Consider the following 12,212-nt stretch of genomic DNA (forward strand, 5'->3'; position numbering starts at 1 on the left):
AGGATGCTAGCAGGTAGTAGAGTACCCTGCTATCTGGTAGCTCTTGGGTTAAATAACGATTATTATTCCCTCATCAAACGAAGGAAACTTTCCGACCATAGGCAATTTTAATAGGTGTTTATCAAGAGGCGTTTCCCTGAGCTCTGTTCCTCATGCATGCATTGGCAATCTCAGACCATGTAAAACTCCTATCCACTCATATAGAAACTAGGTCCCCGTGACGTCACGTGGAGTGGCATCGAATGGGCGACAATCTGGCCCTTTTCAAACGAGGATAAAAATTGACCGTTAACACTCGTTTAAACTGGGATTTCTAAAACCAAATAATTTTTTATATTATGAATACACTAATGGTGGGTAACGAATCGCAAACAATGCCTTTCGTTTTCTTTGATGAAGGAAACGACTTTATTGGAGAATGCTTTCTGTGCTATGAGTAGCATGAGAATATTTTCAACCTCTCTATAAGGCACTCTTTCTTGGGGTGGAGTCACCGAGGTATTTTCGTCCCTCAGATATATTTTCAGATTAGGGGCACTATGTCCCTTACCACGGCCACTCTTACTACACCCTCTATCATAGCACAAATCCACGGTCAACTAATTGCGTTACCAGTGTTTTTTCAACCAAATATTGTATTTGATTTTCAATACAGTGAGTCCTCGTTTAACGTCACTTACTGTTCCTGAAAAATGTGACGATAAACGAAATGACGTTAATCGAAGCACAATATCCCATAAGAAATAATGTAAAAAGTGAATATCGGCTCCTAGACCTCACAATTCCTACGCGAAAACATTTTAGCGTATCATATTTGGGCCATTTCTTACGATGGGAAAGCCAAACACAAGTTATGGCATAAACACGAGTCCCTGTCTTCATTGACGGCAATACCAGCAGCGTACATCCTTCTCCATTTTTGTATCTTCCCGCGTTTGTTTTTTCGGCTTCGCTATGGTGGTCACCTCGGCATCATTGCCTGGGCATCATCATTGCTGAAACATCGTCGCAGTTACAGGAACCAAGATTATTGAGAACACGGCGAAAAAGTGACGACAAATACTCCGAGTTCTACCCGGAAAAATTCCTAGAAATCACTTTTCAGGTTCTAGAAAACCGTTATGTCAAGTAAAATTTGCTAAAACTTTACTTGACATTTACGCACTTAACATTTGCGCACTGACCTAAGAATTCATTTTGCAGAAAATTTGCTAAAACCGTAATGGCAATTAACAATAAACACACCCGTTTTACACTTCGTTTAGACTGACTGTATTACCGCCCACAAAACGAACAACCTGCAACGCCCGCCGCTTCGCATTTTTTCTCGCGCAAAATTTAAAAGACCTGACCAGACCTGACGTTATCGCGAAGCAAAGGTGCGATAAACGAATGACTGTCTCAAAATTTTCGTGACGTTATCGCAAAATGACGTTAAACGGGGTGACGTAGAACGAGGACTCACTGTAATTTACTCTTCTGAAGGAGGTGCGAACATTTTTTTAAGCGTTATGGAATTTTAATCGGACTTCTAGTGTTATCAATGACATAGTTAGTGAACACAAGATACTAATACTGTAAGTCCAGAAGTCTGTGATTTTTTATTCTAAGTTTTGGTTAATTCAAAAAATGTCCAGGAGTTTGGTGTAGCAATAAAATAAAAGATGAGATTCTATAAAAACATGCTTTTTCTAAAAACAGTGATAGATGCACTAAAATTTAAAAAAAATTATCTTTATGGATCCATTACAGTGGAACCTCGATCTGTCGTTTTTCAGGGGGATGGATGAAAAGAACGATGAATGTGGGAAAACGATCAATGCGGGAATGGTTGTCCGGGTTGCCTATGTCCCAGGATCAGCTGGATTTTTGCGAATTATGCCATTCATTAATGGATTCAAACGAGATTTCAGCTGATTACAGGAATATTATTACACTATCGAAACACTTAGGTCATATTGTTGATTCGACTTATCTCTCTTTCTAACATCCTAAAGGAACAAGCCGCCTTGCTAAAAAAATGTTTGCACTCCACTCGGAATTTTCACGGCTATTATGCATTTCTGTCTGATGTAAAAATTCTTACCCATCAAATGCCATTTCAAGTACACGTATTTACTAGAGAAATGTTCGTGTTATGCCTCAAACAACTGATTTCGCCGTCGCAGTGATTGGTTATGAAATGGATCAAGAATAAGAATAAAACTAATAAAAATGAAACCGGACTCCATTGAACCCACGCGGAAAACACTCGTTAGTTTTAAGTCAACCCACCCCGGAAAGTAAGGAACCACTCGTGCGAGGTGAAGTTCGGCACTAATGCTATCGCGTACGGCGTAGGCAGAACTTACTGCAGAGGGTGAAGCATGACCATATGACTGCGCGATGAAATTTTTTATCCTATAGAGAAGGCAACTTACCCACTCATTTCTAACAATAAGTAGCGTAGCTCTAGATGAGCAGATGAATTCAGATTGCTAGTCGAGAGAAACAAAATATCCAGGGGAGACATCGCTTCGTTAGCAACTCAGACAAGTGAAACTTGTAGCATAACTCGTAAATTGTTACCAGACGCCCTGTTTTCGAAAAAAATCGCATCAACTGCCGTGAAGCTCTCTATCAGCTGCGAGGATATCGTTATTCGCCAGAAATCACCATCGTATTATTCCAACTCTTTCCTTGCTTAAAATGTTTAAATAACGTTAAAAATACGTCATGTTTGGTATCAATCTTTACTGAATTACGTGTACATCACTAATATCTCAATATAATAAAAGTATAATACCAATTGCCGAAATTCATTTCTACACACCTTTTGAGCTAATCGGTGATTCATGCAGCAGTTGACCTCCAGAGGTGGGGATATTTGTAGCGAGTCAGCTAAAAAAAAGTCAGTGGTCGAGAAAGGGGGAAGCGTGAAAAAGGTTTCTTTTGTTCTCGAGTAACTTGATATTTTATTTCCAAGCTAAGGTCTTCGTAATACGATCCCTGCTCGAGCTGGGACCTTTTTTTTTTATTTCGGAGAAGAGGAAAGCTTCAGACGGGGAGAGGCGAGTGCTGAATGGAGGGGGATACCGGATCTTGGGAAATGCGATAATGTAACTATCCCACGGCACTCACAGTCAGCTTCTCGTATTTCAATCTCCTGGGGAAGATTCAAACTTTGTGTCTGTCGTTATTAGCCGTAAACAACACGTTGTAAACACTTCGTCTCATTTTCGTCAAACGATAGATGCGGGAAAATTATACGACGGGACCGCGATCGTCAAACGATAAATGCGGGAAAACGATACTTCGGGGAACGATAGATGCGGGAAAAAATTACATTGTCTTTATGGATCTTAATTCGGGACCAGGAGCGGCGAACGATGAATGCGGGAAAACGATGAATGCGGGAACGATAAATCGGGGTTCCACTGTATTTAGTCTCCACATCACAGGGAATCAATAGGGTAGTTTCCTTCATCAAAGAAAACGGAAGGCATTGATTGCGATTTGTTACCCACCATTAGTTACCCACACTGGCTCAATACTTTTGAGTTAGCTAATTTTGCCATTCCGGGCTACTATGTTGGTGACAGCTATTGCCGCAACACGTACAAAAACGGCGGTGTGGCAATCTTTCTGCGCGATTATCTCGATCCAAAAAGCTGTTCGCACCCCCTCAAACATCTTGCTGAAGATAAAACTTTTGAGTTTGCTAGTGTGAATTTGACAATGAGTGGTACTAATCTGTGTATTGTTTCAATATATCGGTCTCCAACCGGCGACTTTGAACTCTTTCTTGACAAACTTGAGCATCTACTCAGTATGATTTGTTGCTCATATCACAGTCAACGCCTTGTGATTACTGGTGATTTTAATTGTGACCTGTTGCTCAGCTGCAGCAAACAACGTGACTTAGTTAACCTCCTGAACTCTTTTAATTTAGTATTTCATGTGTTTGAACCTACTAGGATCACCAGTCACTCTAAATCACTATTAGATAATATTGCCTCTAATTTTGAACCATGTGACATAACCTCACTAGTTGTTAAATCAGATATTTCCGATCACTTTGCTGTTCTAGCCTCAATTCCATGCAACTGTATACCTTCTACAATACGGTATCCATCAAGATCCTTCCACAATACTAATGTTTCCCATTTTTTCAATCTGCTGGAAGCCGAGAACTGGTCTTTTGTTTATACTGATGCTGATTTTGAAACCAGATTTTCTCATTTCTATGATAAGTTTGTATATTTCTACAATGTAGCCTTTCCCACGTTTTATAAGAAAACCAGCAGAAAACAAAAACCGAAGGAGTGGATCACTGATGAAATCCGCAGTCTATCTACCAACCTCAAACATTACGCCTTTCTTGTCCGGGCATCAAAAGATGACTCACTTCTGAATGAGTTTAAATCATTAAAATCCTATTATCGCAAAGCTTTAATTGCTGCAAAGCATTCTTTTAATGACAGAAGGATTATGAATGCCAGTAACAAATCCAAAGAAGTCTGGAAGATTATTAACTCATCCAAGGGCAGCTCCCCTACCCTTTCAGTATCTCAAATTGTTGATCCAGCAGGCGTTCCCTTCTCCAGTTCTCATTCCTTGGCCTGTTTCATTAATGACCATTTCACGAATCTCACTCTCCACCCAAAACTGTCCGATAATTACAATTTCTTCGGTTTTCCTCCTGCTACAAAGTCACTCTTCTTATCACCTTGTACTGAAACTGAATTAAGACTTTCTCTTCACAATCTTGGTTCCAAAAACAGCTCTGGCTTTGATGAAATTCCTAATTGGATTCTAAATGAATGTTTTGATGCTTTCAAAGCCCCTCTTCTCCACTTGATTAATGATTCTTTGCATCTGGGAATTTTTCCAAGTCCCCTTAAAATCTCCAAAGTAATTCCTCTCTACAAGAAAAAAGGAAATCCTCAGGATATTAATTCTTATCGCCCAATTAGCATTCAAAATCAGTTCTCTAAGTTGTTTGAAAAGATATTTTACAAACGTTTAATTTAGGGATGGGTCGAATAGTAGATTTCTCGAATTCGAATATCGAATTCGAATATTAAATCATTGCTCGAATATTCGAATACCTCGAATTTCGAATACCTCGAATACTAAACGATGAATGTGAAAATGTTTGACTAGGTCGCCTATGCAGCAGGAAACCCAAGATTTTGGCGAGTAATTGTGATTGCCTTTAAAGGATTCAAACAGGAATTTAGCTGATCAATGGAATATTTTAATTTTATGTAAACAATAGGGTAGTTTCCTTCATTAAAGAAAACGAAAGGCATTGATTGTGATTCGTTACCCACCATTACTGTATTCATAATATACAAATTATTTCGTTCTAGAAATACCGGTTTAGACCAATGGCAATGTTCAATTTTACCTCATTTGAAAAAGGCCAGATTGGCGCCTATGCGATGCCACTCCACGTGACATCACAGGGACCTATTTTCTACACGAGAGGATCGGAGTTTTACATCGTCTGAGGTTACCAATGCATGCATGAGGCACAGAGCTCAGGGAAACATGTCTTGATAATCACACAGTCTGTTTGATAAGGTATTAATAATCCTTATTTAAGCCAAGCGCTACCAGCTAGCATGGTACTCGGCTACCTGCTAGCATCCTGCGTCGTAATAGCGCTCAGAGCCTCGCCCCAAGGTCACCTCACTTGCGGCAGCGGGAACCAGAACGACGTCACGCGGAGTTTTTCCCGGCATTCATACTTACCCGTCGCGTTTTCGCGCGCTTGAAAATTTTCACTTTTAATTTAATCGCGAAAAATAGATATAGTCTCATAAAAAACTAAAAGCGTTAAATACGTACTCCAGGAGTATTAATATTTCGATTTAGGCAATAAAAAATAATAGGAAACCACCCTATTTGAGCATTACGCCAAAATGCTAAGCCTCCGTCGTATTTCTTCTTCTTCCCGGTATTTATTTTCCTGCGTAAAATGCTTAAATAAAGTCAGAAATATGTCGTGTTTGGTCTTATTCTTTTTTAAATTACGCGCACATTACTAATATTTCAATCCAATAAAGGTGTAATAACAATTGCCGAAAGTCATTGTTAGACACCTTTCGGGCTAGTAGATGACTCATGCAGCAGTTGACCTCGAGAAAGGGGGAAATTCGAAGCAGGTAGGTAGAAAAAGGTCAGTGGGTGAGAAAAGGGGGTGGGTGCGAGACACGTTTCTATTTTTCTCGCGTAACTTGATATTTTTTGAAGCTAAGGTTTTTGTAATACAATCCCTGCGCGAGCTGGGATCTTTTGTTTGATTTCGGAGAAGAGGAAATCGTCAAGAGTGGGTGAGGCGAATGATGAATGGAGGGGGATAGCAGATCGTGGGAAATGCGCCAATGTCACTATCCCACGGCACTGAGTTCCTCCCTATGGTAGTTTCATCTCCTGGGGAAGATTCAAAATAAGTGCTTGTCATTATTAGCCACAAAGGACACACGGCAAACACCTCCTCTCATTTTATCATAAGATGGATGCGGGAAAATGGTCAGTGGGGAGAAAGAGGGAAGGGTGAAACACGATTCTATTATTTTCCGGTAACTTGATATTTTTTTCAAAGCTGAGGTCTTCGTAATATGATCCCTGCACGAGCCGGGACCTTTTTTTTGTTTTCGGGGAAGAGGAAATCGTCTGAGAGGGGGGGGTGAACGCTGAATGGATGGGGATAGCGGATCGTGGGAAATGCGCCAATGTCGCTATCCCACGGAACTGAGGTTCTCCTGATAGGGGACGCCTGGGATTTTCGGATTTTTTTCATCCGATCAATTTCGGTTACCCACGTCGAACTCTTTTCACCGCTCAAACCCGTGAATTTGATGTATTTCGTCAGCTTGCCTAAAACGGCGCTGCATGCACTAGACGAGTTCTCATTTTTCCGAGCCAACTACCAACGACGTGCGAGCGACAGTGTATGACGCGAAATTCAAAGTATTCGAGGTATTCGAGACGGTACCTTTGGCATAACTATTCGAGATCTCGAATATCGAATACTTTCTATTATTCGAGGTATTCGAGTATTCGCGGATACTATTCGCACATCTCTAGTTTAATTACATTTCTAGAATCAACAAACCTTTTATCCAGTAGTCAACATGGCTATCGCCAGCACAGATCTACTACCTCAGCCACTGCTGATGTAATCGACAATATTCTTTCTTCCCTTGATAAAGAATTATCAACAATTGGTTTGATGTTTGATTTCAGTAAAGCATTTGACAATGTCAACCATGATCTGCTATTATGTAAACTTAATCACCTTGGCGTGAGAGGAATTTCTAACCAGTGGGTCAAATCTTATCTTCAGGACAGGCTTCAGTCTGTAGTAGTGTCCCATCATGGTGACAAATGCAGATCGGAATTGAACAAGGTTTCTTGTGGTGTACCCCAGGGATCTATCCTTGGCCCCAGTAGGCTAGCCATAGTAGAAGGAGCTACACCAGTCCTTTATGCGGATGATACAAATATCATAGTGTCTGCCTGTAACCTTGACCGCGCCATTTCCAATGGTAAGCTTATTTCTAATCACTTATCTGAATGGTGCTCTCAGAACCAACTAACCCTGAACATCAGCAAGTCTCAGGTTGTTCATTTTGGTTACAAAAGGAATCCCTGCAATAACGTTTCAATTGATGTTAATGGCTCAGTCATACCCCAAGTTAGCAATGTAAAGTTTCTCGGAACTCACCTCGATTCGGGCTTGAGTTGGGAAACACATGTTAATCACTTGTTGAGTAAATTAAGTTCTACTTGCTACTTAATTAGGTTCATAAGAGATACTGTTTCACCTAATGTACTCATTACTTTGTACTATGGGGAATTCTATTCCAATGTACTATTCAGTATCCTTTTCTGGGGCACTTCCCATCATGCAACAAATATTTTTAAAATACAAAAAAGAGCTGTTCGTCTAATGGCTAAAGAGCCCTACAATGCCCCATGCCGACCTATTTTTAGAAAACTAAATATTCTCCCTATTCCTTGTATCTATATTCTATCTGCTGTTATTTACATCCATAGAAACCTGTCATCTTTTTCTAAAAATCGAGACTTTCACCGTCATTTCACAAGAAGCCATAATGACTTGCATGTAGATTATGCCCGGACCACAAAATGTTTACATGGATTGAGAAGGATGGGAATTCTACTACACAATCATCTACCATTATCTTTTAAATCGCTGAATGACAAATCTTTTAAAAGACAAGTGAAAGATCTTCTGCTTAATAAGCTGTATTACAATGTCAATGAGTTTTTAGCTGATCCCTTGTAATGTTTACTTTGATTTAATGTTAATTATTGTTTGTTTGGTGTTGGAATGCTGTCCGCTTTGTAAATAGTTCCTACTATTATAATTCTTGACGTGCCTTATATTGTGTACAAACCTTGTAACTCAATCACTGGGCAAATAAATATATTATTATATATTATTATTATTAGTGTATTCACAATATACAAATTATTTGGTTATAGAAATCCCAGTTTAGGCGAATGGCAATGGTGATATTTTAACCTCACAAGGGATTTGGAAAAAAATATTTCCTTTTCCTGACCTTTTTTCTCATTATTTAATATTAGATTTGAATCTTGTATTGTAGGTCTTTAAATTGAAATGTAAATTTTGCCGACGTTTCCGTTTATTTACAAACCATTATCAAGGCTTAAATAGAAATTGAGCATATAATTTGGTTACATAGGCATGTTAAAGGGTTACATCAATCTTTCCTGTTATAATAATATAACAAAAAAGAAACATTCAATTGTAAATTAACAAAAAAGAAGAGATAATAGTCTAATTCTATAGAATTTTATATATCTTTTAGCAATGTTTATTAATGGTAACTAAGGTTCATGGTCCCTGTCAATTTTTGTTAATCAAACAATAAAATCTGCAAAAAGTTGTCAATGTTGATCTTATATTACCACTATTTTTAGTTTTGGAAATGTATAAGATGTCTTTAAATAATCTTTTTGCTAAATTGTTTTCAATGTCTGAAATAGAAATAGTTTTATTTTTTTCGAGAAGCCGGGAGTCTCGACAGGTGTCGAGAAATCTCAAAGGGGCGAGACTTCTCGAGTCTCGACTGAGAGGAGACTCTCGCCGCACCGAGAGTCTCGTCCCGACAATGCGGATAAATGAAATTCTCCTCTCGACCGCCGAGACTCTCGGGTCGTCAAGAGACTCGCACAGCCCTACACACGGCCCACTGGTTGAGGTTTTCCCTAAGGGGGTCCCGCCCCCCAGATTTTCTAGCTGGACTACAGTCCTCCAGGGGGGTGCGGACCTCCTAACTGTGACTGTGCTTGAATCTAAACTAAGTCTAAAACAAACAAAAAAAGTTAGAGGGGCCCCGGCACCCCCCCTAAAATTTTATGGAGAACCACGACCCTTTCGGGGGGACCAGGACCCCTCCAGACACAGCCGTGCTTGAAAATAACAAAATCTACATAAAAAATTAGGGGCTACAGTCTACATAAAAAATTACCATACCATAGACAAATTTTTATAGGCGGCCGGGTCCCCTGAGACTCCTGAGCTTCTCCGATGTCGCAGACTTGCTTTAACACAACTAAATTTGTAACAGAGATCTAAGTGGGTCCCGCCCCCCAGATAATAGGAAACCAACATATTAATTGGTTTACAGTTGAGGAGGACCTCAAATCCGGAAAGCCTGGGACAAAAAAGGGTTTTTGGATTTCCGTTTTTTCTGGATTTCTGGTCTTGAGGGCCTTAATCCAAAGGTATCTCCCATTTTTAATGACTCCTTTTTGATTTAAAGCAGGACAGGCGAATTCTCCATTTCTCTAAGTCACATAATAAGCAAGGAGAGTAAAGCTGACGACTTGTTTCATCACTTTGTAACATAATGTAAACAAGCCACCATGTTGTTTGTTTAGGTAATTTAAAATTATCAACGGTTGTGAGGAGGCAAGAATGGTAGTTAGGGACGCAGAAAAAAATACACAAGCGGGAGTCGTTGGGTTGGGAGAGTTACGTATAAGACATGTTTTATAAGATCGACAGAATAAGAGAAAAAGAGAGGACGCGAAGAAAAAGGAGGCCCCCACAAGAGAGAGAGGGATCGTGGAGGAAGAGATCAGGCAGAGTGTGGAGTTGTGGAGTACTGTACCATCCGGCAGTGTTTGAGTGGAGACGCGAGCAGTGAACCTGTTAAGTAGACTTGAACGATTATAATAAATACCCAAGGGGAAGAGTTTAAAAGCCCATTGGAATATAAATGGAAGATATGCAATCTGTTTGTTATAATGATCGATTGTAAACTGGGCCCAATTAGTCTTATTTCAACTTGTTTTCCATAGCGAAGGGTGTGCGTGCAGCCATTCACGACATACAGTAAAACCTCTATGCAGTGAACCTCTTTACATCGTAAACCTCCATACATCATACCATCCCTACGGTCCCGTCAGATTTACATGTAAATTTATAGGCAAACCTCTTGGTAGTGAACCTCTTTATCTTGTAAAACCTCCACTTATCACACCAAGGAGACACCCCCGAGACACCATAACTACCTCTGCAAATTGTACCAAGACAACAAGAGACCATTACTGCAGCTGCGGTTACGTACATGGAATGGCATTTTCAGTGATAAATGTTTCACCCTTATTATTTTTTTCTTATATACCTTTAATACGCTGTAATTTTCACGTCAATCATTAGTTGTGGCCATTTTGTTCCATATGAGAGCATACCTAACAGTGAATAAGAAAAAGGTATCCAGCTACATATCCTAATCATTTTAAGTGACTGTTAAATTAAGAGAGATTACATCGTTTTTTCTCTAGTCGTGGTAATAATCACACGATAGCGCTCGCTTTCTGTAATTATTATGTACATAGGTAATAAATATATGTTCACTAATCCATGCATGTTTGTTTAAACACATACATATAATGGTTTTATAGACAGTAGTGCCTTTTCATTTCCGAACGATATGACAAAATGGTGCCCATCACTAAAACCTCTATATAGTGAACCTCCATACATCATAATGCCCAAATTTTGGTCCCCCTCCATTACGATATAAAGAGGTTTTACTGTATATAACTAGATGCCTATGTAGCAAAGTGAGCCATTCCGGATTTCTGGTTTTCTTGGTTTCTGGATTCCGGATTTGAGGTCCTCAAGTGTATTTATCATTGTCTTTGCGCTCGTTGCAGGCTCGCCCATTGTTGGCGTGATTGCGCAGCAGCAGCAGCCGAGGCCCGGTCCGTCTTCGTCGTCTTCGCACGTGTTCTCGCACTTCCTCCCTCCGATGGCGCCCCCGTCCCAACATCATCGCCTCTCTCCCACCGCGCCCAACCTCTCGGACGGGCCCGGCAGGAGAGGAGGGGGGACGACGACGCCAACAGGAGGGGAAGTTGCGCACGGGCACCTCAAGTGGGAGATGCCGAGGCCGTGTCCCGTCTGCCGAAGGATCTACAGCAACAACAGCAACCTGCGACGGCACCTGCGCACCATCCACGAGGACTACTACGAAGCGCACATGCAGTGATGATGTTGCACGCGCGGTTGCGGCCGCAACGCACAGCCCCTCGAGTGCAGCAAAGCCCTCTTTTCACACTTTGTCTCAGGTTTCGGCGGAGGGGACCGATAATCGTTCTGGGTTGCTCTCTGCATCTAGATTTGCTGCCGTGGACAGCAGTTTCGCCACTGAGTCACACAAGCACAAAACAACGTGAATTTACTTCAATTAAACTACTTGAAATTACTGAACTTTTGCATCAATATTCTCAACTCAAACCTTATACTTCACGACCCCTTATTATATATATTTTTTTTATATCACGAGATGTGGGTCAAATGTGACCCACATCTCGTGATATAAAAAAAATATATATATAAATATTCTCAACGCCATGGCCATTTTCGCGTGGTCCGTTTTTAGCAAAGTCTACAAAATCGTTTTTTTTTCATCGCAGAAACACGGTTCGAAGACGTACTCGATTGCTTGATTGGCAGGAGTGCAATGCAAGCAATCATTTTTTGATGATCGGATTGATTGATAGATTTTCAAATTGCAGTCAGAGCGGTCACTTATCGGGAGGGAGGCCCCCCGCTCGGAGGGCCAATGAGCAATGAGGGTGAACTCGTCTAGGAAAGGGTTATTTATCAGCAACCTTTTGGAGGGTGTACGCTAATCCTGGAAGTATGATTTGGT

The 12,212-nt window shown here is 40.5% G+C and overlaps 1 protein-coding gene across 2 annotated transcripts in view; it reads left to right on the forward strand.

The window, feature by feature from the left end:
- LOC124170271 overlaps nucleotides 1–11,762 on the forward strand; it is a 91,808-nt gene extending 80,046 nt beyond the window's left edge. For both annotated transcript variants that reach the window (XM_046548977.1, XM_046548978.1), the window contains exon 13: nucleotides 11,212–11,762. In XM_046548977.1, coding sequence (XP_046404933.1) covers nucleotides 11,212–11,546 — 335 coding nt within the window. In that variant the 3' untranslated portion in view covers nucleotides 11,547–11,762. The remainder of the gene's footprint in view (nucleotides 1–11,211) is intronic.
- Nucleotides 11,763–12,212: the final 450 nt, after the last annotated feature.

This window comes from Ischnura elegans, chromosome 13 (genome assembly GCF_921293095.1).
Source record: "Ischnura elegans chromosome 13, ioIscEleg1.1, whole genome shotgun sequence".
Taxonomy (NCBI): domain Eukaryota; kingdom Metazoa; phylum Arthropoda; class Insecta; order Odonata; family Coenagrionidae; genus Ischnura; species Ischnura elegans.